Here is a 26,123-nt window from a genome sequence, read left to right as displayed (position 1 = left end):
GTTCTTGAGGCGCGAAATGCATGTCAAAGCTGCCAAAAGACGAGTTTGCCATCGGGGCCCCAGTCGAAACTTGAGTGTTTTCCCCACACAGCCGCAGGAGAAAGGACTCAATTTAAGTTTTGAGAGTTGAGTAAAATATTGCCTGTCTCGTTGAAATTAAATTTGGCCTCTGGGCCTTTTGGAATACAGTGTATCACTGAGTACTGAATTTCGTAAAAATTTAGCGCCATTTTGTGGTAGTCCGAAATAAAAACCGCAAAATATAAATTATTCACAAGTATAATGGGGTTTTTTTCTAGCAGACAACAGTTTAATTATTATTTATTAAATAAAAATCGATTTTATGATTGCCTCTAAAAAAATAAATTACAATTTGTGAGCCAATCCTCGTTATTAATCATAAAACTATTCGAAACTCTCATTATTCTGTTTAAATGTCTTTTTATATAAAAGTTCCTTATAAAACATCTTCTTTTGAGCTCACGAAAAAGGGAATAAGTTTTTAGAACAAATCAGAATAGTTTTCTTTTCGGAGCAAAGGATACCTAAAAAAAAATTCCTATAGTCTCTCATTTCATTTCTCTTTGCGATACCTGACTCTAGAACTTTTCTTTATTTTTTGGGATTTGTTTTGTTTTGTCCGATTTAAATACATTTTATATATGTATACTACAAAATAAAATGTTAAGAAACCTAAAGTTGCGTCGTACCTCAATCTTAATTATAAATCAAAAAAAATTTAAGAAAAATACAACAATTTGAATGTAAATGTAACAAACGACCAAATAAATATTACCATAGCTAAACAAATTTTTAGATCTGACAACGAACTTTAGCATGCAATTGTGTAAATTGTCCCTGCACTTTTTGCCGACCTCTGCAAATGTATGCAAAAGTAATTTACAAGACAATTCTTTCAAGGAGCACACAAATTGTCAGAGAAACTTTCAACTTCTCCAAAAAGCACTTGTAAAACGCAAATAAATTCAAATAAATTGTGCATTAAACTTAAATATATCGTAGAATTGTATGTTTTAATTAAACAGAGCAATCGCTACCACAAAATGGTGCCATGCGCCTTATATTGAATTATTTGAAGTGTTTAACAAATTGTAATACTAAATATACCATGAGTGCTGAGGACGACAGCTAGGACTATAATTAAACTGAAGTAAAACGAGGGGGAACGTTGTGAGTTGCTGCGGACACCGCAACTCTACAGTTATACCCGATACTAAGTCAGTATGGCTCTCCTCCGGCAGACGCCGCTAATATTAAACGACACGACAAGGAGTGCGTGCGAGAGAGACAGAAAATCAGTCTGAGCGTGACGTCGGGCGCTGCGTAGCCAGTGCAAATTGATTTGTTCCTTTTGGGTATAAAAATGATCCGATCTGATCCAGATTCAGCAGTCTGATAGATATGGTCATTATCTATGATTCTGCGTTTTTAGTTTTCTCGAATCTGCAATATTGTGGATGCAACAGATTTTCGTCCTTTGTGGGGGCGGAAGGGGGTGGGGCGAAATTCTGAGATATACGTTTTAAAGTGAGATCTAACAGGAGTGCGGATACCAAATTTGGTTACTCTAGCCTTAATAGTCTCTGAGATTTTTGAATATCCCCAGATTTTCGTCCTTTGCGGGGGCGGAAGGGGGTGTGGCGAAATTTTGAAACAAACTCGTCTCGGTCCGATATATTAGGAGTGTGGATACCAAATTTGGTTGCTCTAGCTTTTGTAGTCTCTGAGATCTAGGCGCTAATGTTTTACTCTAAGCAAAGCCGCCTATGCTACGTGTGTGTTAGAGAGAGACAGGGCGAGAAAAAATTAAATTGTTTTCTTGATGCTGGCTATAATAATAATACGATCCAATTCAGATTCCGCAGTCTTAAAGATATGGTTATTCTCTACAATTCTACGTTTTTGCTTTTCTCATATCTTTAAAATTGTGGATGCCACAGATTTTCGTCCTTTGTGGGGGCGGAAGTGGGCGGGGCGAAGTTTTGAAATATTTTTGTAGCAGTGACATATCACAGAAGTCTGAATCCAAAACATCGTTGCTCTAGCTCTTATAGTCTTTGAGCACTAGGCGCTGAAGGGGACGGACAGACGGACGGACGGACGGACGGACAGACAGACAGGGCTCAATCGACTCGGCTATTGATGCTGATCAAGCATTTATGTATATACTTTATGGGGTCGGAAACGATTCCTTCTGGACGTTACACACATCCACTTTTACCACAAATCTAATATACCCCAATACTCATTTTGAGTATCGGGTATAATTAGGAGAATACTTTGTGGGTCGAAGAAGTGTTAGATACTCTTATGTTCCCTCTGCAAGAGTACAAAGAGAACAGCTCCACGCACTAGATTCAATTGCCAGTTCCCTCTGCCCTCCCACTTATACTTTGGGGCTTCATAGGGGTGTAGGACTGAGAGCGTAAATTTTCGAGACAAACTTAAATGCAATTTTGTGGCCGGCACGAACTGTATTTTGGGCAACCCGATGTTCGCGGCTGTGTACTCCGTTATGCCGTTGATGTTTGTTTATGGGCAGCGCCGTTCATTAGTGGACAACTTCCGTCCCCACAAAGGACGAAAATCTGTGGCATCCACATTTTTAAAGGTACGATAAAACCGCAGAATCGTAGAGGATGACTATATTTTTTAGAATGTAAGATCTCAACCAGATCGTATAATTATTATAGCCAGAATCAAGAAAACAATTTCATTCTTTCTCGCTCTGTCTCTCTCTAACACACAGATTTCATGGTCGGTTTTGCCAATTGCAAAATATGAGTTCAAGGATCTTAGAACCTATAAGATCCAGAGCAACCAAATTTGGTATCCACACTCCTGTGATATCGGACCTTGACCGTTTCGTGTCCAAATTTCACCACACCCCCTTCCGCCCCCGCAAAGGACGAAAATCTGGGGCATCCACAAATCTCAGAGACTATTAAGGCTAGAGTAACCAAATTTGGTATCCGCACTTCTGTTAGATCTCACTATAAAACGTATATCTCAGAATTTCGCCCCACCCTTTTCCGCCCCCACAAAGAACGAAAATCTGTTGCATCCACAATATTGCACATTCGGGAAAACTAAAAACGCAGAATCATAGATAATGAACATATCTATCAGATTGCTCAATCTGGATCAGATCAGATCATTATAGCCAAAAGGAACAAATCAATTTGCACTGGCTACGCAGCCCCCGACGTCACGCTCAGACTGATTTTCTGTCTCTCTCGCACGCACTCTTTGTCGTGTGGTTCAATATTAGCGGCGTCTGCCGGAGGAGAGCCATACTGACTTAGTATCGGGTATAACTGTAGAGTTGCGGTGTCCGCAGCAACTCACAACGTTCCCCCTCGTTTTATTTGTCTTTGATTCAATTTTGAGTTTTTATGATTTTTAGTTGGCTGTTTTTTTGCGTTGATTTTATGGCCACCTTAATGCTTGAAGTATTTATAGATTTTAGATGACCCTAAGTGATTGACAAATGAATGATTGAACATTGCAGATGGTGTGGACTACGTTCTTTCGAATTTGTAATTTAAAGTTCCATTCTAACTTTCAGATGAGAGTCTATCTGCATACAATATCAGTTAAGAGCATCAGTCATTTCCCATCGATAAAGTTACACCTCCTATCCTCACCACCATTCTGACCAATCCCCAGCATTCCACTTCCCCGTTTAATTGATTTCGATTTTTTCGTGGCCCGCGGATGGCATCCATTCAACTTTTTTCCTCGCCATCGACATTCCTGAGCATCGGACAAAACTCATAACTGTCATTGTTATTGCTTTAGAGGTGGTCCTATTGTCCGGCAATACTTTGGCTCAAATGAGGCGTAGGCCTCGCCGTCTGATGAACTGTACGAAATTGTACGAGATTGACGGGAAAACCGAAAGAGACGACCGGAAGGCAAAACTTTTTGCAACAACTATCCGTCTGACGATTGTCAGGAAGCCCATTTATCGGGCTGTGAGAAGTCGTTGAATGAAACTGTTTTGCTGCTGAATGCAATTTAGCGTAAAATAATAGTTTTTCTCTCGTTTTTTTCAACAGCTCTAGCTCAGAGCTATATGGGTGCTCCATGAATGCAATTCTTTATGGCAGAGCTCTATGAGTGGACTGAAGCCAGATAATTGCGGCATTCTGGGCAATGGAAATTACCTCTCAATCTGGAAAACCTCTTTACAGTAGAGTAAATGACTTGAAAAGAGTCTCGGGATAAACCCGATTGGAACCATCACAATGAAATCAGCGAGAATGCCCAAAATCCTAAGTAACAGAAAGTGTTTTTCCCCGGGAAAAAGGAGAAAGCCCTGCCACAAAAGGAGCCGAAACACTCACAGATATTGGCCCGACTAATACCATTATTGAGTAGAAATGGCAGACGGGAAAAAAGTGGTCGACTGCCGGAAGGCTTTAGAACCCAATTTACTTGTGTGTGTGTACGTTCCTGGAGAGAGCTATGCCGGTCGAGAAAAAAATAATCAAAATCAATTGTGTTGCTTTCACTGGAATAAAGAGAAACCATTCGACCAGAACTTTTAGGCTTAGCAACGTTTCATTTCCTTATTGCCCACTTAAATACGATTTTAATTAGAAACGAAAACTTTGTTTTTCCCTCCGATTACTTTCCTCACTTTCGATCCCCGAAATCAGTGCTTAATTGGCAGCACTTTTAATGCTTGACTTCTCCGTAAACGGGAAAGCAGGCCACAAAGGTTGCTAACAGAAACTTTCCCCTTGAAGACCATTCCGCTTGGCATCTGTCAAATTGAAGTGCATTTAAACAGTTCAAAGGTCGAGCCAATATTCACAGAATCAGCTGCAGACCAAGGCCCATCCCCCTGTCAATGGCAATAATGATGAGGGTTTAACCCCTTTATCGATGTGAACTTATGGCGATACGACTGACAGCTCCCCGGAAAAAATGGAAATACATTTCTGTAAATATGAAACAACGATGAATACAGTTAATCCTGTCGATGTCGATGCTGTCACTTTAAATCAATATTTTCCATGTAAATGGATGAATTTGTTAATTAACTTGCGTTTATGAGAATACATATACATAATCGTATATGATAACTATCCGTTCGAGGATACATTCGTAAATTGTGCTGCGGTCAATGGTAGTTCTCCTATCTGCCTATCCCCTGCATTTTGCACATGAGCCCCCGGTCTTATGCTATTATTCTACCATACGAAAACACCCTAAGCTCCTGCTAATTCTATTTGATACCATATAACAGGCTTTGCCGGCAGTAATGTCAGGTAGACATGTAGCTCCCCACTAATTTTCTGGGTAATTAACGCATTTAAATGGAGTTCCTTGAGGAAGTTCAAAATAAACTTTGCTTGACATTCCAGATATTCTATACAATATTTTCACACTAAAAATCGCCCTCTAACGACCTCACATCAGTCTGATTTCGCCCGCACAATTACTGCTCAATTGAACTGCTGAAACGCGTCATAAAAAACTGTCACCAAAAGGCTCTTCCCATTCTTAATGCCCTGCCTCCTCTATGACTGATGGGAGGCAGCCAGAAATTGATGTCAGCCATGTGACTACAAATTATCTCAGCTTGATTGGTTGACCTTTCTTCTTTTTTCAATCACAGACAGCACTCCCACTCCCAATCAAAAAATATTTATTGAAAACTTAAATTTTATGAATTGATTTGGCTCACAAATTCAAAAAATTTCATTGGTCGTCATTCTTTTTGGAATAATGACTGTTATTACGCGGAAGACACTTAATTATAAATCCATTTATGCGCAGTAGTATCAAATTTATTTACAGCCTTGCTTTTGATGCAGCATAAATAATAGCATTAAAGAGGCGCATAAATAATTCGGCAGATTATTTAAATGTGTAAGGAATTTGTTAAGAAAATAAATCAAATTTAGATAGGGAGTTCGCTTCAAGACTGTAGTGCGGCCTTCGGGACGGATTCGGTGCCCCGCATCCGCGGTTCTCGGGCGTTGCTGCCGCTGACGGCCTCCTGACACAGACGTGCCCCCACCACCGACTTAGTTTTGCCTGGCGCTGAACGTCCTGCGAAACGTAGCGGGCCATTACCGCCCCCTCTGGCCCTATCCACTGTAGGCGCTGCTGCTGCTTAAAAGACTGTAATCATTTCTGGGTACCACTATCAGTTAAAAGCCAGTTACAGCACCCTCAGACAGCGCTCTGAGAGCGGGCTCACGCTTCATCTCACAATCCACACTCCACTCTCGGCCGGCCTTCGCTTGTAAACTAATAACTTAAATGTTTAATTCCCTTGCAACATATTTCCATTTCAAACTTACATACGACAACACCAGAAGCCATATATGTATATATTGGAAAAATCATCACACTGACGTCGAATTACGACTTAAGCATCGTTCGAATCCCGCAAATACGCCCCGCTACATACAGCACTACATCCATTCACCTTTTACACCTGTTCCGATACAATTCGCAATTGCGAATTACGTGTCCGTATAAGTTATTTATAAAATTAACGTTTCCCATTTAAAATGCAATTTAATTCCTCGCAAGGACAATAACAGAGCCCCTTGCACGCACTTTCCCCCACTCAGAGGAATCCGGGGACACATTGGTAACAGGCAGAGGCTAAAAGATAGCACTGAAAAAGAAAGAACAGAAACGGGATTCAAAGAACAGGACCAAATTATACGGCGCTCTGTGCCGATGCCATGGCCAATTCCCGTACCGGACCGGACCTGCTGAACATTGCAAGGAGAGCCGCATGGCAATTGAATTAATTTTTAAATGCTTCCCATTCTCCATTTTGCGCACTATCTCTGCATTTTACGTGCAAATTTATTGGTTTTTTGCCCGTGTGGACAGGACCACACACAAATTGAATTTAAAAAAAAAAGGAATAATGGATAAGGAATTGCACATTGTGCCACGCAGGTCCGCTAACGAAAAGCTCAAGTAGACTACGGTTTGAACACACCTTATTCTGCTGTTACCCGATGCTTTTCTTATCTTAAGTTTTCAGGGGGATGTGCACAAGTTTCCAAGATGAAAGTGGTACCGTTCACTGGCACAACGAATAGCCTTCAATCTGAATCTCTGTAACTCTCTGCAAAAAAGCTGTGCCTGAGATTCCATATCAGGTGTATTGCGATGATAATGGGGATTGCTTACATACCATACACGAAGTGTGTGCTGCAATTTTAAATGTGGCAAAATTGCCACACTCAGTATTCTGTGTCATTTGGGAAGAAAGTGTTTATAAGATTCGTGACACGACAAAATTCTACTTTATATACATTATATAATTATTATTTTTGATTTTTATTCAATAATGATTATTTTTGATTTTTATTGTGTAATCATTATTTTGGATTCTTAGTGTATAATTAATTTTTTTGATTTTTATTATTAAATAATTATTATATTTGCTTTTCATTATTAAATGATAATTATACAATAAAAATCATAAATAATAACTATACATTATATAATTGTTTCAGCGAACAATTCCAGCAAATGGATCTGAGCCCTGGCGCATGTTTATAGATTTTAATCTAAAGTGCGAGCTCATTTTCTCCCACTTATTGGCATCTCGGTAGATTCAAAGCAAGGCCCTTGACTCGTCTCATTGTCAAGCTCATTGTCTTACTAACCAAAGATAATACCTAGCAATCCATCTTGTTCCCAATCCCGGCCTCTATCTCTTTCATCCAGCCAAAAAGTTTTTAGTAATTGACAAGTTGCGTTTTTTTTTCCACAGATGGGACTTAAGTCCCAAATGTGTTAGAGGCTACTACCAGAAGTTTCTCAGCCTGGGGAACCCCGATCTACCACACGCAGTGAGGTGGCTACTGCGTCAACTGCCTTACTTCCATGCACAGTCTTCACTAGTAGGACTCAAAAATCATGTGCCACAAGTTTGCGACCATCCACAGCCGGAACTTGCCTAAAAGGAAGCCAGTGCCGAACCAGAAACAGCAGCCAACACCAAAACCAAAGCCTCCGCCAACCGCATACCAGAGGGAGTCGAGGAATAGGGAGGCTCGCAGCGACGAGGACAAGACCAACAGCCTCCTGAGCCGATCGAGGACAAAGGGCGAACGGCGGGACAGCGAACGGCGTCCAGTGGGACATTAGGCCATTTCAGCTTGCTAAATTACTAACTTCTGAACGTTCAGCTTCTAAGTGATATATGATTTTATATGGAATTTTACATCTGCGATAGGCCTTTCTTGTCCGTTTTTCATGGTCTCTTAAATCGATCTTAAACCTATGCAAAAAAATTAAACAGTATGCCCTTCTGAACGCGCTCCTGAACGCTCATAAAAACCTTAAACTTTTGACACTTCTTTTCGGGTGATGTCCCACTGTACGCCGCTAAATTAAACGCTGTGCTTCAGCTTCGAGACGCGTAAGTAGATCAGTATATGATTGTGAATATATTTTAAAATATATCTTCCTTCACAGAGGACTTATTTACACTACGTTATGCCACAAGCCGAGTCGTATCCGATTTCGCTCTGCCAGACGCAGTTCTGTCCATGCATTATCGAGGCTATTCGAGACAGAACGAGTCCTATCCCAGCCGAACAGGACAGACATCAGAGCAAAAGCGCACCACTTCCAAGAACTGAACCTAACAAGCAATCGTCATCCTTCGAACTGGCCATCCACAACAAGGACTTTGACTATTTTAACCAAGGCAGGGGATACGCAGGCTACTAGACTCTAGATAGATATCGTTCTTGTTAGCTTTAAGGATATACTATACATATATAAATATTTTCCACTTGTGAATTTATTTATACTAAGCTAAGTTATGATGAATAAAAGTATTGCAAAATAATCCTTGCTGTATCCTGTATTGGGAAAACTACTACAAAAAGGCGTGGCATGCCCAGATCGGGGCACGAATAGCGGAGAAAACTAAATATTTTTGATGGGGGAAAAAGTCCTTGGTCCTTGATAAGGACTCCATCAAATCAGGAACGTTTTTCCGATCACAGGAAGCCGTCAGACGCACACATCGGCCGATAAATAGCGGAGAAAATGAATATTTTTGATCCTTGATATCCTCGGTCCTTGAAAAGGACTTCATAAAATCAGGGACATTTTTCCTATCACTGGAAGCCGTCGCACGCCCAGATCGGCCCATAAATAGCGGAGAAAATGCATATTTTTTTGATCCTTGATATCCTTGGTCCTTGAAAAGGACTTCATAAAATCAGGGACATTTTTCCTATCACAGGAAGCCGTCGAACGCCCTGATCGGCCCATAAATAGCGGAGAAAATGAATATTTTTGATCCTTGATATCCTTGGTCCTTGGTATGGACTTCATAAAATCAGGGACATTTTGCCAATCACAGGAAGCCGTCGCACGCCCTGATCGGCCCATAAATAGCGGAGAAAATGCATATTTTTTTGATCCTTGATATCCTTGGTCCTTGAAAAGGACTTCATAAAATCAGGGACATTTTTCCTATCACAGGAAGCCGTCGAACGCCCTGATCGGCCCATAAATAGCGGAGAAAATGAATATTTTTGATCCTTGATATCCTTGGTCCTTGAAAAGGACTTCGTAAAATCAGGGACATTTTTCCGATCACAGGAAGCCGTCGCACGCCCAGATCGGCCCATAAATAGCGGAGAAAACAAAATTGGCAAATAACTGTCTTTAAAAATGTAGTTCAAGAAATCACCGATAGGGGCGCCACCGTACATAACAAAAAAACCCACGTCAAATGGCCAAAATCTGGAGGGATACCAGGCGAACATAAATCAGAAGCAAGCAACTGTAGCAAATGCAAAAAAAAAATTGTTGCATACTTTTGGGGGACCGAAAATTTAAAAAATTCAGTTACCTTCTGCTGATTTCTGTTCGCCTGGTATCCCATCCAAATTTTGGCCATTTGACGCGAGTTTTTTTGTTATGTACGGTGGCGCCCCTATCGGTGATTTCTTGAACTACATTTTTAAAGACAGTTATTTGCCAATTTTGTTTTCTCCGCTATTTATGGGCCGATCTGGGCGTGCGACGGCTTCCTGTGATCGGAAAAATGTCCCTGATTTTACGAAGTCCTTTTCAAGGACCAAGGATATCAAGGATCAAAAATATTCATTTTCTCCGCTATTTATGGGCCGATCAGGGCGTTCGACGGCTTCCTGTGATAGGAAAAATGTCCCTGATTTTATGAAGTCCTTTTCAAGGACCAAGGATATCAAGGATCAAAAAAATATGCATTTTCTCCGCTATTTATGGGCCGATCAGGGCGTGCGACGGCTTCCTGTGATTGGCAAAATGTCCCTGATTTTATGAAGTCCATACCAAGGACCAAGTATATCAAGGATGAATAGAATTTATTTTCTCCGCTATTTATCGGCCGATCTGTGCGTCTGACGGCTTCCTGTGATCGGCAAAACGTACCTGATTTGATGGAGTCCTTATTCAGGATCATGGACTTTTTCCCCCATCAAAAATGCTTTGCTTTCTCCGCTATTCGTGACCCGATCTGGTCCTGCCACGCCTTTTTTTAATCGAAATAGTTTTCCCGTTACAGGATACAGCAAGGATGATTTTTCAATAGTTTTATTCATCATAACTTAGCTAAGTGTAAATAAATAAACTAGTGAAAAATATTTGTACAGTCAGTGCCACTGACTTCCCGCGAGGACGAGGAGCTACGGTGGAATCACCCGCGGAGGAGGTACCGGCGGCGAGCGGACTGGAGCATGGGACCCAAAGGTCGGCCAGGTTATCGCGACAGGATGCAAGTCCCGAGGGTCGCACTTCCTCGTGGCCCCGTGCGCAGGAGCAGGCGGGGGAGTTTGCGATGTCAGCCGGTCAGGCTGAAAAAAAAGAAGAACCAAGAAAAAATAGTCAGTGCAAAAGAAGAATAGGAGGGGAGGAACAAGGAAAACTTACACGGTCATAGCCGATAAGGTAAAGCATGGAGCAGGAGGAAAGACGATGTCGGTAATGTGTGCACCTGCGAATGTCTTAGGTCGTACGTTGTAAAAAGTGCTGGTAAATAAACAAATATGAAGTATCTCATCATTTAATTATCACTATTTACATAACAGTTTTCGAATATCTCATTAGGTACTTAAGTTTGATTTTCAAATTAAATTAACCATGACAAGAAAATATATTCTACATTTCAATTTCATATTTTCCAAATCTAAAGGATTTCCCTTGGGATAGAATTCTGTCTACAAACTTTTAATTGCAGGACTCAACTTTTGTCCAATTATTTTTTTTTTTTCTGTTAGAAACGGGGTATTCATTAGCCACACAGGAAGAAGGGGGCAACAGCAAACAAATGTGTAACATAATTAGCAGTGAGAATGGAAATAAAATAAGAAACGTAAGATAAATTTAAAATTGAGGTGTGCAACAGAGGGACCCACAGAAACAGAAACGGAAACAGAATAGGAGGCCGAATCGAGTAGACTATAAAAAAGGCGCCGCAGAAGCCACATATAAAATTCTCCTATAATGTTACCCCACGGCACGGCACAGACAGAGCAAATAATAATTTGTATGTTAAGCTGCGGCGAAAATAAAGTGCAAAAGAATTTTCAGTTGGCATAAAATAGTCATAAACGGAATCTGCTCAGCCTTCTGGTGCCTGCTCAATTCTACATTCTGCATTCTGCCACTGCCTTTAGCTACATGGTGCTTCCGGATACCGTTGGCCATGGTGGGGGCTACAAAGTAGCGCATCGGTAAATTCATTTTCTATTTGCATACATACGCTCACACTTACTCACACAAACACTGATTGAGGCACAGACATACGCATGCTCAAATTAAAAATGCATTAAACTCAAATTGCAGTGCTGCAAACATACATACATATGTATATGGTACCTACTCGTATTGACAGTGCGAGTCAGAGATGTAAGTGTAGTTTTTTCAAATTCAAGAGAAAGTATCGCTAACACAGCGTCGAGCTGGCATTGGCATATTTTTATATGTCAAACGTCGAAGCATAATACAATTATGAATTACTTCAAGAAATATGTACATTAAACTGTTTTTAGAGAATGGTTGTTATCGATAAGCTTCAGTCATCAATTAGAAATAGACTTAACGCTTGGTTTCTATATCATTCAAAAGTAATGAGATGAAACGAATAATTATACACCCGTTGAGTTACTCTTAATGTATAATGTATCTCCAAATTTTTTATGAACAACAATTTATAACTAAAAGCGGCATTGATTCATTTCAATATACCAACTCCATTAAATTACACTCCTAAAACGCACTTACATGTAGGGGTCTACGTCTTGTACCTTGTGAGTGACATCCATTAACAGCGGCATCGTGGGGGGTATAAAGACCACATTCGTAATCCTTCCCATAGATCATAGATCGTTGAACTTCCCATCAATAGGTCGGGACGTGTCAAACACGTAGACAAACACAAATTAATTTCAGCTGTCAACGGCTAGACACAACCTTTTCGGTGGCTAGGCCATGAATTCACAGGGGCGCCTATTTTAGGTGTGGTCCTTGACAATGGCAGGACGCAGCGGAAATTATCAGCTCATGTCAGTCGACGCCACAAGGTGGAAAATAAATTACGCGACACTTTAGCCAAGCCTTGTGCTCGTAAGTTGAAAATTCTGTTGTGGTTTGGAGTGTGGGTAGGAGTGACAGATAGGCTGTGTTACCGTTGCCGTAGAGTTGCCTACATTCCCACAAAGTAACGCACAACAGGCAACAAGACGTGTTTTTTGGTCCTTTCATCGCATTTTTCCCGGGGTCTGGCTTGTTTGTTTGTTTGTTGTACGCGGCCCTTGCTTGACACAATCCATTTGTCAACTCATTACTGTCCCTGGCTGCTGCTCTCGAGAAAATGTTGCTAAATTGAAAACGTGTTTCAAGACCAATCCTCTTTAAGTTTACCAATTTTGAAACTCATTTTTTGGCGGGAGATCAAAATACTGACCGCAGCCGTGAGTGCATCGCTCCATTGCCCTCGTCCTCTGAGTTGCACTAATTAAACCTCATTGTGCTTCTCTCAGCAGGCCTTGTAGCCTTATTGGTGAACGTTAGCAAAAAAAAAAAACACACAAAATAAAGTCACCAGCTTTTTGGGATAGTGTTCGTTAATCGAATGCTCTGTAAATAGTTCAGGAACCATTTTTCCGGAATATTCAGTATTTAAAATCATTGAAATTATTATTGAAATATTTTATAGGCATTAACAGTGTTTATTAGCTGACCAATTAGCTTCTCACGTTGCTTATTTTACCTCGATTTTTATTTTTTAATTCATTTCATGAAAAGAATTCCCTTAGGTACCCAGAACTGAATGTGATATCGACATTACTCCCAAGCAAGGGTATAAAAAACAATTATCAGTTAAATGACTTTTAATGAATTTAATTTAATTTAATTTATTCTTCTTTTTTAAAATCGAGTTTGTCAAGAGAGAAATGTACATAAAGGGTGGAATTTCATTTAAAATGCTATCCACAATCGCCAAGAATGACCCAACCAAACTTCAGAGCCAACTAAGCCGTTACTTGAGTAGTTATGTACCAGTACACGACGAGCTGTTGTTCTCCCCGAGTCCTAAGATCGGTGCACACATAAAACTCGAGCAAACACAGCTTGAGATGGTTTATTTTTTGGCTATTACAATTTCCAGTCGAAATAAAAAGGTCAACATTGTGATTTTATGAACGGACTCGAACCCTGGAAGCCGTTTGCCTTTCCGGTCATCGAACTACATCTTACTTAGCGCAGAAGCACACACACACAGTGAAGTGTAACATGATATGTTCACTTGAATGGTTGTGTATCTGTGTTCCTGTGGCTGAGTGCGTAATTTAATAGCAATCCTAAGTATTTGGGGTGCTCTGGTGCGTAAAGATGGTGGGCCAACACTCCCCACACAAATTGTACTTCCCACAGCCTAGCCCTTCGTCTGCATCCATCTTTCAACCTCGCTCTTACTTAGTGTCAGTCATGGTGGATTAAGCAATTGAAATTGGATTAGACATAGACTAACCCGCACTACCGCTCGCCCTCTGTCAAACAACTTCAAATTGCATGTGCTGGTAATCCCGGTATCTGAGCCAGTTGTAAGCCCCTTTCTGCGGCCCCACCTCAAGTGCATCACTTGGGACGGAGGGTTATGTAAATACTCGTTCTTTAAACACTTCGGCAGCTGGCAAATAAATTAATGCTGCCTCTTAAGTTCAATTCTCTAAATTACGGCCCATCTTGAAAGTATTTCCAGCTGCAACTGCAACAACATTCTTTAGTGAGGAGATTCGTATGTATCATACATTTATTCCAAGATGTTGCCGTCCGCAGAAAGAAAAGTAAAAAATGTGAGTCATAACTTTTACACATCGATTTAGCCGTGGGTATTCCGTACCCTACTGAAACCTAAAACATTCCCAGCCCCTTAAATGCATTAAAAAAGATGTGGAACATTTAACTTTTCAACCAAGGAAAAGTAAAAGAAAGAAAAGTTTTTGAAACTGAATTTGAAATGGTAGCCAGCCCACGTATCGATAGCCACCAGAGAGCAAACGTTATCGCTGAAAAATGAGTAGCAATTGGGGAAACTGACTTAGTATTGGGACTGCGTTCTGTTTAAGTTAACAAGAAGCAGAGCAAAGAAATAAAGGTTTAATTTCGGGTGCGAAATGGTATCGAAATAGAAACAAATAAAATGTCCTATCTGGCCTTTCAACCAAGGCCAGCCATTAAAAAGATTTCCGCGAGTCGCGGCGTGTAGTTTGATGCAGAGGGTGAGAGCGCCATTCACCGAGACGCTACGACACTTTGTACGATCGCTGCGGTAGAGCCATCGAAGCGTTTGATCCGAACAACACCAGCGAGTGTTCAGGGCTGTTATTTGAACGCAGTCTACTAATTGGCGTAGAGACTGAACGCTTACGGCTAACATACACTTGACAGACACAGAATTTCATTAATCTAAAAGTTGGCTAGGCCAGGACAACAGAGGGCCAGTCGGAGCACGAGTGCATTTTATAGAAGAATTAAATTTCCGAATTTCTCTCCAAACATTTTAACTTGCCAAACAGCAGCAACAACAGGCTAAGGCAGCAACCGCTGGATCTAATAAAATTGGGTAGAAATATAAAATTGAAGCTACTACTTAAAACTTTTGCCTTTTGCATGAAAAGTTTGCCCAGTCAAAGCTCCGAATGACTTCATAAATGCTTGGCCAATGACCGATGTATATGTGGCTCCCTTATGCTTGCTCTTTAAATGCTGCTGACCCAAAGGCAAAGTTGGAGAAAGATCTCAATGAAAATTTCAAATGGATTTCGTTAATTTGTTGTGGGGACTTTTTCTTCTGACCCAGTCATTATTTCTGCATTTAAATACAGATTTTTCGAGCTCCAACCCAAGGGCGTGTGACATTTTACCAGACATCTAACACAACCCGCAGTCATAAACACTTTTCACAGCCAAAAGAAGACAAACAAAGGCAGGGCGAGAGCATTGCCAGACATTTGACAACGCCGCTGAACAAACAAAGATATCAGTTGCCATGGGATATTGCGGGGACTGAGATAAACTAGGGGGTCATTTACCATTCCGGCACTCCCGGCACATACCCGTCAACCAGATGAGCTCTCATTCGTATGGCATACTTCTAGGTGTCACCCAGCATATGAGGCTGGTTAATTAAAGCAATGCGATGGCGGAGTGCTGTTAACGTGGCAGCCAATTTGTTGCGCCGACTAATCAGGAATGTGGGTGCGAGTAGAAAACCACTAACAGGTCGTACTCGGGCAAATAAAAGGCGTAGAAAGGTAATATTTTCAAAAAGTTTGGTATGGTTTTAACGGGCTACCCAAGCAGGGTGGGGAATATACATTGATATTATTATTATTTATAGTCTAATATATTATTTTTGGTGCATGGAAATTTATATTTTATTTTTTTTAGACACTCTCGTTTAGGATTAGGAGGCCACATTATCAATAATTGAATTGTCTATGATTACCTTTTTTAAATATATCAACAAATGGAATGTGGAAGTTGTGTTAGTTCCACACAAGCGAACCACCGAACGCCAACTTCTGTTGGAGCCTCGAGCATGTTCGATGGCAACTCGTTTTTACAGGACACACAAGAAAATTCCCTCTGTTATAACATTTTTAGAGCTCTGTTCGGCTTTGGAGCATTCAAACAGTTTTTGCCATGTCCTCCAAAGAGGGTCCGCAGTTTGTCGTTGATTCTGCAAGAGTGCGGCTTAGGGACCGGATATATCAGAACGGTTTTGTTAAGTGAAATATTTCAAACGTCAATTGATGTAGTAATAAACATACATGGGCAAAAGTTTGATAAGAAATTAAATTTTACTTCAATAAATTAAACAAATCCACGTAAAATACACAAAAATAATAATGATTAACAGCATCCAAAAGTGAGAATTATATGTTATGTGTGACAAAATGTGAAAGAGAAATGATCACAAAATCGGAATTGTTCGGATCTCAATCAGTTCCATCCATTATATTAATGGAAAATGAGTTTTAAATGCTAATGGCCCGCATAACAATGGATATGTGCAAGCATACGACACCCAAAGTTCTGTCCGAGAATATTACCTTTGAGTGCTATTTGTATTGCAGCAGCAGTAGCCGTAGCGGAGTTCGGCAAATTCTTCAGAAAAAAATTAATAAATATAAATTTAAATTGCTGAAAATGTTCCTCAACCTCAGCGGACATTAATAAGTAGTATCGCATGTGCCACCTGACTGACTCGCCAGTAAGTATGAAACGATTATCTTGTAAGTATTTTTGGAAGGGATATAACGACCGATAAGGTAGAGTCAATGAAGTCTATTTGCCACACGGAAATTGGATCTTATTCACTTATGGCTGTTAAACAATAAAGCATTTTCAATTAATGAAATTAATTAAGTTGAATTCAATTGGCTTATTTGCCCGAGTGTCGCCAGTAAAGTGTTGTTGGATAACATGTACAAATGTGCCACGGAATATTAATAATTGATGAAATTCAGTTACGTTCGAGTACTAACTGGAGGAGTGGCTGCAGGGCCTAAATGGTTTACTCAATCATAATGCGATTGTTTGGTCACTCAGACTATTGTTTAAAGACAATGAGTGATGCACAATAGACTTATGATAATGCATTTTGCGGCAGAATAATTAGTGCTTCAATGAATTCCTAAAAGCATGTTTCTCAAGCGAGATTCTGAGGAAGGAAATCATCTGTATTATCATACCATATCTACAAGAGGTTTAAATTTCAGATAAGAAAAGATAAAAAGATATATATATAATAAATATTTACAATAAAAAATATATATATATAATCCTTCTACTCCCAATTCTCAATCTATTCATGGATTACTCTCAATAGCCGCTGATGTGAAAACATAGAAAAAAGATGTGCCCCAGCAAAAGCTATTTCCCATACACGAAAGCCATCTGCACCGATCCCAGATGCATTTGCATAAACACATCCGCCAGAGCGGAAAAACCCCACCCTCAATTTGTCAATTGTCTTGGCAATGCAGTTGCCAAATTTCTGGCCAAAAAGATTGATGATGATGCGAAAATACTTTCAGACTTTGAGCCGATTTCATAGACTTTTTTTACGGCTGCCATAAAAAGTGACAGATAAGAAATTTGCATGGCTTGGGCTTGGGTTCTATTGCGGTTTCTTGGTCACCGCGGTGATTCTAATAAATTATCTGATAAAACAATTTAAAAGTCATTAAATAAATTTTGTTGTCGCTGGCATTGTATTAATTTCGGGAGGACTCACTTTCATGGGTGGGTGGGATCCTGGAGGATGCGGCCATTTCGTTCACACAATTTAGAGCTGACCCAAATGCATTTTTTTATGGTCCAGAATCGAAAGTCAAAGTAATTTAATTTCGGTTTCTCCTTTGCGCCACTTTTATGGCACACGCAGAGCCATGGCGTTGACAGTTTCCTTGGCGCTTTTTTATTTCATTTTTCCACTTTTTTACCCTATATTTGTGGTCTAAAAAGGTATACTGTAGTTCTGAATGTATATGGAACAGGCAGGTATGACATTGTAGATATAGGTATGCTTTTATGTGATGATTTTATTGCTTCTGTCGCTGGCGGATATTCATTACAAGGCAGAATATGGAAGGCATGTTCCAGGTGATCCTCTTTCGATAAGGACCTGTCTTCTGAGTGTCCAGGAATAAAAACTGAGGATGGAACCTAGAGTTTTATAGAAGCATATCATTTTGGAAGCTCATGTAAATCCCCAATAGGATCTGAACATTAAGTATCGCTTTGTCGAGTCACTTCACCACAACTTTTGCGTTTTTGTGCAATTTTTTGTTGTACTTTTAAGCTGTTTCTAGTAAAAATCGTCAGCCAGGCAGAAAAGTTGACAGTCATGCTGGAAAATGTACCATAGATGGGTCGGTGTCCTTCTGCGAGGAGTCCGGAGCTTAGGGGCCAGAGAAAAATCGAGTGAAAAGTGCTTTTTTAACTTTGCCTTCATTAAAACCTTACAAATGGCGGCAAGTTAACAAGCCCAGAGACAATTTCAATGTAATTTGAAAGGGATTTTTATTAGCGCACTTTCCCCCAGTTCAGTTCGCAGACAAAAGCGTAAAAAATGCTAATTAAATCTAATGTAAATGCTGATTGTCCAACGCAGCAGGAGGAAAATCTACTGAAAGTGAGGAAAATTACACAAAAGTTGTATTTAATTTGAGCACTTTAACAGTGCAATGAGTTGAAATTATGGAATAAATTGTTTCGCTGGAAGAAAGGCTGATAATTTTGCATTATTTCATTTCTTTTTTATACATTTTTAGTGACCCAAGCAGTAAAAGTTTACTGGAGTCCATGGCTTGAAGATTAAACATTTGAATGAAAAATCATTTCCTTAGCATTTCCCTTAACTGTTTCCCGATCTTTGACACACAGTACGGCACTCGCCTGACCTCCTTGTAGAAGCTTTGTCAAACGGTGCCCCGTCAAAAAATTCTAACTCATAAATGTCTGTCATATCGGATACACAATCAACAGGTCAACAAATATTTAGTCTCTTGCTATCCTATACCTTCAAAAATTTTTCCCTCATGTATTGACACGGCAATGAAGAGTGGTATATTTTTTTTTTAAATAAATTAAATGATAACTGGAATACAACACTACTCTTAAAAACATTTCCTTTGCATCGAGAAATCCTAAAACAGAAAATCCATTAAAAAAGTTCTTTATATACAAAAATAAATAAATCGATCTCTCGACACATCACAAACGAACAGTTCTTTACTTTTCTCATCAGTTTCCGTTTCCACATCTCCTAACAACCTTCATCATCAAATAATGCCCAAATAAATCAATTTTTATAAGTAAATATATGAATATCTCACACAGCATTTACTGGATAAAATTTACGACCGTCCGACAAATGCAATAAAGTGATAAGTATGAAAAATCAATGACGTTGTTGCACATATCATTGGATAGTGGGAAAACCACGCCAATAAATAACTGCAGAGTAGAATAAGAAGCAAAAATATAATTGTTTTTATATCCGATGTTCAAAAAGAGGGAAAACAGTTGCAGAAAACACAACAGCGAGCAAAGTGAAAGCAAACAAACTTTAAGCCGATCAAATGAAATGCTAAGGGAAAACGGGAAAATCAATCAAATCAATTCGAGTTGAAGTGGAGGAATCGAAATTATAAATTGGAATAAATTTCATTTGTTAATAGAACTTAAAGTATCTGATTAACTAAAAAGAACTTTAAATACAGAAAATGTGGAAATATTTTAAATTAAAGAGCAGGAAGGAGATTTTTTGGATTTCCAGTTACAATGACTCCGGTTTCGGGATCTAACACTTATCAGAAAATATTAGAAAAGAATCATAACTTTCCTGAATCATACTAATCAACTAAAAAGCAACAAAAAAATATATCAAAAGGCATATTGAAAGTGAGAGCTATGTATATAACAGGTAAAGAAAATATTATTTAAGCTTTAATCAAGCTTAAGGTGGTAGACTTTTAAAGAAATTCCTCCAACTCGATTTGCGGTCCCCGTTTTATTGGAACAACGCTTAGCCAAGAACAACGAAAATTCGTAGCCACTTTGTTTGTTTGTTGGCTACTTTTTTCCCACTTCTGCCACTACCACAGCTTCCTTTGTTGCCAGTGTGGCTGTTGCTTGTTGACAAAAGCGACGGCGACAACGACATCAGTTTATTTTTTATCAGCTTTATGATAATACGAGTAGATTTGAAGACACTTGCAGCAGGTGCTGCCTGTACCCAACCCACTGTCGACCGGGACTTGTTTGGAATGTAGCCAAAGTTCAGCTTGGTCTCAAAATATGCAAAGCATTTGAGAGTTTCACAATCAAGCTGAAAATATTTTGGATTATTGAAGATGATTATTAACAGTGCACTGTGGTTAAAATTCCATTCACACAATCGCATTCCATGGCACATGAGCGGAATCCTTTTGTGGTGGACTAGCAAAAACAGCAGGCTGCCATCAGCAGATGCATTCTACTCAAATTATATTATGAATAATGGAGCTTGAGAATGGGGAGGGACGATATGCCCGGTCAAGGAAGGATAACTATGAAAGGACCAACATGTGCAACAATCAGCTATTTTTGTGGTCATGCCACAGAGTTAACGAAAGACAAATTATGGAAAATAAAAACAAGTAGCCCTGCTGTTGGTTGAACATTCCACTTTCCTTTACTCCATTTAAAATTCCTTTACAATATGCGTACTTTCGCATTCAAATCTCAGACACAGCCGCGACATTTTTCGAATATCTTTACAGTTTTTAATATAGTCGATTGAATTTTTTTGTGATGTAAAAATATTCAATTTATTTTTTTCTCTTGGGCATAAAAAGGGCATTCAAACGGAATAAAATGTGTCATCCTGATGGATGTTTCCCTGCCTCTCTGTCTACCATATCTTTCACTTCTACTAAGGCACTTTTCCTGCCTCTACATATACTATGTCCCACCCTTCTCCTGAGGCACTCAATATATATGTACTCATAAAAAAGAAAAACTTGCGTTGTCAATATTAAAATTGAAAATATTTCACTGGCCAGCCTTCCGCATGGATTTGATCCTGCAGTCTGTCGACATGATTGGAATTATAATAAGCTTCTCTGACAAAAAAAAGAATAAGGAAGAAAGATTTATTTCTTTTTCTTCTTTGTCTATAGCCTTGTATACCCAACAATGTGGGGCTGTCGAGAAAGAAGTGGGCGTGGCAGTCATAACTTGTAGTTAACTGTGTACAAGTTGTTGCCGAATACGAGTATATATATCATGAGTTTTGTGTGTGTTCCGCCTTTGTTGCGCTCACTTGAGCATGGTACTTGTAATGTACGGCTGCCCCAGAATGTAGGCAACACAAAATGTGTATTTGTATGTATGCATGCGATAAGCCAAGAACCGGTCACACACAAACAAACACATAGCACGGCACATATAGATACACCAGAAGCCATACAGATATACCACACATATATGTATTGTATATAAAAAAAATGGGAAAAGATTAATCTTTTAACATGCGAAAGATTGTATATCCTATAACTTCAATCCACAAATCTGTTAATAGACAAATTTAAGAATGTCTTTCCTATAGTAGCAATATAAAATGGTGGTCCGATTTTATTATTGAGCTGCAAAGATCCCATAAAAATTCAAATGTAATGCAAATGAAAGCATCATGAGCCATATTTTTGTACCAACTCTTGTTAGGGCATTTTTTTTGGCACATTCCCCTTTCAAATTTTCTTTCATAATTGTAATTTTACAACTGTTGACTGGATTATGTAGTTTTGGCGGTTCCTTGTAACATACACATTACCATATGTGAAATTTCGGATGTAAATGTGGCTTGTCCAACTTGTTTGTTAAGCTAGCTATATTTTTCCCCTAAACATTTTTTAAAAGTAATATTGGACCAACTACCGAAAATTCCTATTCAACACTCATTCATAACTTCACTTAACTACTTGCCAATCGACTACATCATTCATATAGATGGAGAGGATACTCTCGTATTTGCTAAACCGCTAAGCCTGTAATCTCTTCTCTGTTTTCACTGGGATTTGTCACATTAAAATGGAGATTGCACACAGAAATGATTTATTATGCATGGCTTATGTAAATAACATTGATTTTCGATCGATTTCTGCTTCTGGCATTGCCATTAATTGCTGCCACTCCGGAACTTTCTTTTAAGCAGAACCCACGTCCGTTCTTCAGACCCTGCCTTATTCGATTCATGTGTCTGCATATATTTATTATTTAATGGATATTTCATACATATGAAGCTGTACTTTGCCGAGCTGTCATTATCTTTTGTGCGTGGTTAACGGAATGCTTCGAAGAATCCGCGCGTGAAAATCCCATCATAATACGGGAAGCAGTTTCTCTGGCACAGCCTGTTGACATCCGTATTTTCAATGTCGACTTTGAATTCGTTTCTGTCTGGTATATGGTTTAAAGGGAAGGTTTGGGTTTGGGAAGGATACAATTCTTAATTTTCTGAATCAGGGTAGTAGTCCGCGGGCTCAATTTTGTTTTTAGCATTTAAAAAAAGCCATAACGCGTTAAAGTCTTTCAATTGTTATCTAATTTTGTATAATAAATATCAAAATTATTGAATATTTCCGACCCCAAACCGGAAAAAAACCATAAATCAATGTGCATAAACAAAAAGACCACGAAGATCACAAAACTGTAAATTTTTTGTGGATTAAGTTCAGAGTTCATCTTTAATAGCCACACAAGCAAAGTATAAAGAGTCGCCTCTTTTAGTCTAGGCAAGAAGAAATCCATGCCAAAAATATTTATTCATAGATGACCCTGAACCAATCTATACATCATTTATGATTGTTTTTTGGGTTTGAATAACGGTCTTAAATGGTTTTAAACGCGTCTAAAAATCAATTTTGATTTCGGTTGCCGTTTTTGTCTTAACGCATCTGTAGTGATTTAATGATTGCCATCGACCCAAGCAAAAGGCAATGATGTCTATGTCTCATGTCTATGGGCTGATGAGTGGCAAGTGGACCCAAAGGGATAATTGCCGTAGCAATTCAACTCAGATACACTGACATTGAAGGCAGTTATAGGAAGACGCCAATGATTTTATCACTTGTGCGAGAGCCACACGGCGCATGAGTAATTTGTTGCGGTTACGAATCCATTTTTTGATTTGCCTCTTTTTTTTGTTGCAGGAAGAGAGGAAAACCCAAGAACTAATCTGGCTGGTGTGGAAATTATCATCTAAGCCTACCCAAAAGGATTAAAACGGAATACGAATGTCATACGAGGGTCAGTGCGCGCCAGTCGAACGTCTAATCCTACACGAAATTGACGGTTGATTGGAGGAAAATCAACCCCACTGTCACCTACGTGCATTAAACAGGAACAAGAGGCCGTCCAAAGGACACACCACCCCCGAAGCAGCCAACCCACACAACGACAGATGTCGCCATCATCGGCCTCGACGCTGCCGCCACCCCAGCAGCAGCCGCAACTCCGACAGCGACGACTGCTGCCTGGAGAACGAGCCGGCTGCATCTCTCGAGGCGACAAATGGTGCCATTTTCTCTCTGGATGCCGGCAATCAGACAGCGGAGACAGCTTTCGTTGCCGCTGGCCGGGAGCCTGGGCATGGGCGCGGAGCGCGGAGCAGTTGAGTGCATATGACTTGGAAATATGGTTTCAGCAAATCGAGGTGAGTGATTACTACAGTGGATTCCGAATCATTTTTCATTCATGGCATTCAATGGTTTTCCGGAAAGCTCCTGAACCCCAAGATCAGCTCGAAAGCCATTGTGGATGTTCTTCAACAAGTTCTGAAACAATTTATTTACCGGAAAGCATCCATGCAACAACAAACATTTCAAGGGTTTCAAATCATAATTCAATTGAATTTTCCCTAAATAGATATTTCAGCATATAAAAGAAGATTAGTGGACCAGTTCTAATCTTCGCTTGAAACGGAGATTCGAAGCAAGCTTCTGTGAAATTCCGGTGATAATTTGTGGCAGGTCACTTTTCTTGTAAAAAGACTCGGGACTTAATTGAGAAGTCATACTTTATTCCCAAGCTGAGGGACAAAGTTGTAGAGTGTACCCTTGTAAATGGGTTGCTTACACCAACCGATAAAGGCGATAAGCCGCTGGTTACATTCAATGTTGATCATGTTAGCCCGATGGGGTTGACCTAAAACGTTATACTCACATTTTCGTGATTGTAGATGCCTTTTCTAATCACGTGTGGTTGTATCCTACTCGAAGCACAGGAGTTGAAGAAGTTGTCAGTTGTTATGTGCGTCTTTTCCGATCGCGGAGCTGCTTTCACATCGCATCTGTTTAAGGCGTACCTGGGGGAAATGGACAAGAGTATGCATAAGATAGTTGTCGCAATGTTGTCTTAAATTAGATATGAAAGTCCAGGATGCTGCTGTAAGCCATTTAAACTGCTCACTGCGTATTTTAGGTGCTGTGCAGCTCAAGGAATTCCTTCAGAACTGTGTGATTTCAGTATTAAATGATGAACGAGATTACTTGAGAGGCAAGAGATATTCAGAATATACAAGCTGAGAACAAGAGTTTTTGGCTCGAAAAAAAAGGAAGAAAATAAGCTTAAGGTCAATGATTTAGTAGCTATAAAACTCACTCTGTATGGTACTGTATTATAGCAATAAGCAATAACCATGGCCGATACGAAGTAGGTAGGGTCGGAGGAGAAAAAGGGCCGTAGAAAACATCGACCGTTGCTGAGTATATGAAATCCTGACTATAGTTTTATATTCAGTACTAATTTCAGGGTATCATATTGTTGATTCACTCATTCCCTCTCGTTTTTATTATGCTGTGTAGATAAGGATTAATTGAGTTTAATTTTTTTCTTTTATTTGTTCGCAGGAATTTGGCTTCCAGCCTGAGAATGGCTTCCAGCCTCAGGGCGAGCACCTGACCACCGGATGTGGTGGATCCGCAACCAGCCCGAGAAGAACGAGGAACCACTACCACCTTGGTCACGGCCATGGTCATGGCGCCGAGCAGGGAAAATAGAATCTGCAGCAGGAACATTTGTGGCAGCTGCCAGTGGGCTCAGCGATCTCAGCGCCGGTAGCAGCCTCTGGTTTCCTACGAAAGGCAGATTTGATTAGCAGAAAGAATATTTGCTGAGCTGCATCCTCGAAGCACACTCTTTCTGCGCACACATATAGGATAGACCACTTCCCTTACATCTACATCAATTTAAACATGCTCCTGTGCAGCTCGACTGCGTGTCCGCTGTGACGTCCACATTTATTACCAGAGATAATAATAATTTAATAAAATAAAAATAAAAGTTAATATTGTTGTTTATACTATCAATTCCTCTGCTTAAGCTCCAAAGGCTCCAGCTCCAGGGCCATTCAGCTCCCAGTTCCCTTCGGGTCCCAGTTGACGACCAGCATGCATCTCGGGTGGAGTGTATCTCTGAGATTTCCCTTTAAGAGTGCGGTTTCGGTCCAAGCAAAATGTTGGGGATATTAAATTTAAAGATCATAAATGAGCGCCTTCCTTTTTAACTACAACTGTATATCGGGATTATGCAAACCATCGATGTTTGTGCCACACAAAATCGCATGAAAATCGCATATTTCTCTACGTGTTTTTGTACGCGTATTCTTGAACTTAAATGAGTTGTTAATTTTCCATTTTCATAAGTCCACATTTACCATATGAACAATCTACACTTTTGTATAAATTATGTGGAGAACACTCATAAACACTCCGTCAAACACCCCAACACTCATACTTATACTCACTTACAAGGACATGCAATTAAAACGACGACAAGCAGCTTAATTAACAATGTTCCCACTCGTAGGACCTCGCCCACTCCAGCCACTCCCCTCCGCTTCACTCGTCTGCAGTTCATACCTCATTTCAACAGCGATTTTCGTTGCTGAATTTTTTTCACCCTGGACTTGTAACCTCTCACTGCAAATGGATGCAACCTTCAGAGTGTAGGACTTCTGGCCGCATAAAAAATATATGCAACCCAGATCT

General features: G+C 39.8%; 1 protein-coding gene and 1 long non-coding RNA gene across 6 annotated transcripts in view; both read left to right on the top strand.

Moving 5' to 3' along the window:
* LOC108163848 overlaps positions 1–9,098 on the top strand; it is a 155,134-nt gene extending 146,036 nt beyond the window's left edge. For 2 of the 5 annotated variants that reach the window (XR_004472849.1, XR_004472850.1), the window contains exons 6-7: positions 7,784–8,434; positions 8,491–9,095. This is a non-coding gene — a long non-coding RNA (uncharacterized LOC108163848). Of the gene's footprint in view, positions 1–7,523; positions 7,619–7,783; positions 8,435–8,490 lie in introns of all 5 variants that reach the window. The other 3 variants (XR_004472847.1, XR_004472846.1, XR_004472848.1) reach the window with 3 other exon arrangements.
* A 7,111-nt stretch (positions 9,099–16,209) lies between these two features.
* On the top strand, positions 16,210–25,402 carry LOC108164084. The gene is made up of 3 exons (XM_033394159.1): positions 16,210–16,798; positions 23,286–23,788; positions 24,984–25,402. Exons 2-3 carry the CDS (start codon positions 23,537–23,539, stop codon positions 25,131–25,133), a joined length of 402 nt encoding a protein of 133 aa, XP_033250050.1. The 5' UTR covers positions 16,210–16,798; positions 23,286–23,536; the 3' UTR covers positions 25,134–25,402.
* Positions 25,403–26,123: the final 721 nt, after the last annotated feature.

This window comes from Drosophila miranda, chromosome 4 (genome assembly GCF_003369915.1).
Source record: "Drosophila miranda strain MSH22 chromosome 4, D.miranda_PacBio2.1, whole genome shotgun sequence".
NCBI classification, from domain to species: Eukaryota; Metazoa; Arthropoda; class Insecta; order Diptera; family Drosophilidae; genus Drosophila; species Drosophila miranda.
This window is presented reverse-complemented; position numbering and strand designations above follow the sequence as displayed.

What these genes read in the sequence shown, in the direction of transcription:
- LOC108164084 (XM_033394159.1), top strand. Translation starts at nt 23,537, where the DNA reads ATGTCGCCATCATCGGCCTCGACGCTGCCGCCACCCCAGCAGCAGCCG. An exon ending in TATGGTTTCAGCAAATCGAG is followed by an intron (nt 23,789 to 24,983) that starts GTGAGTGATTAC and finishes ATTTGTTCGCAG; the next exon opens with GAATTTGGCTTCCAGCCTGA.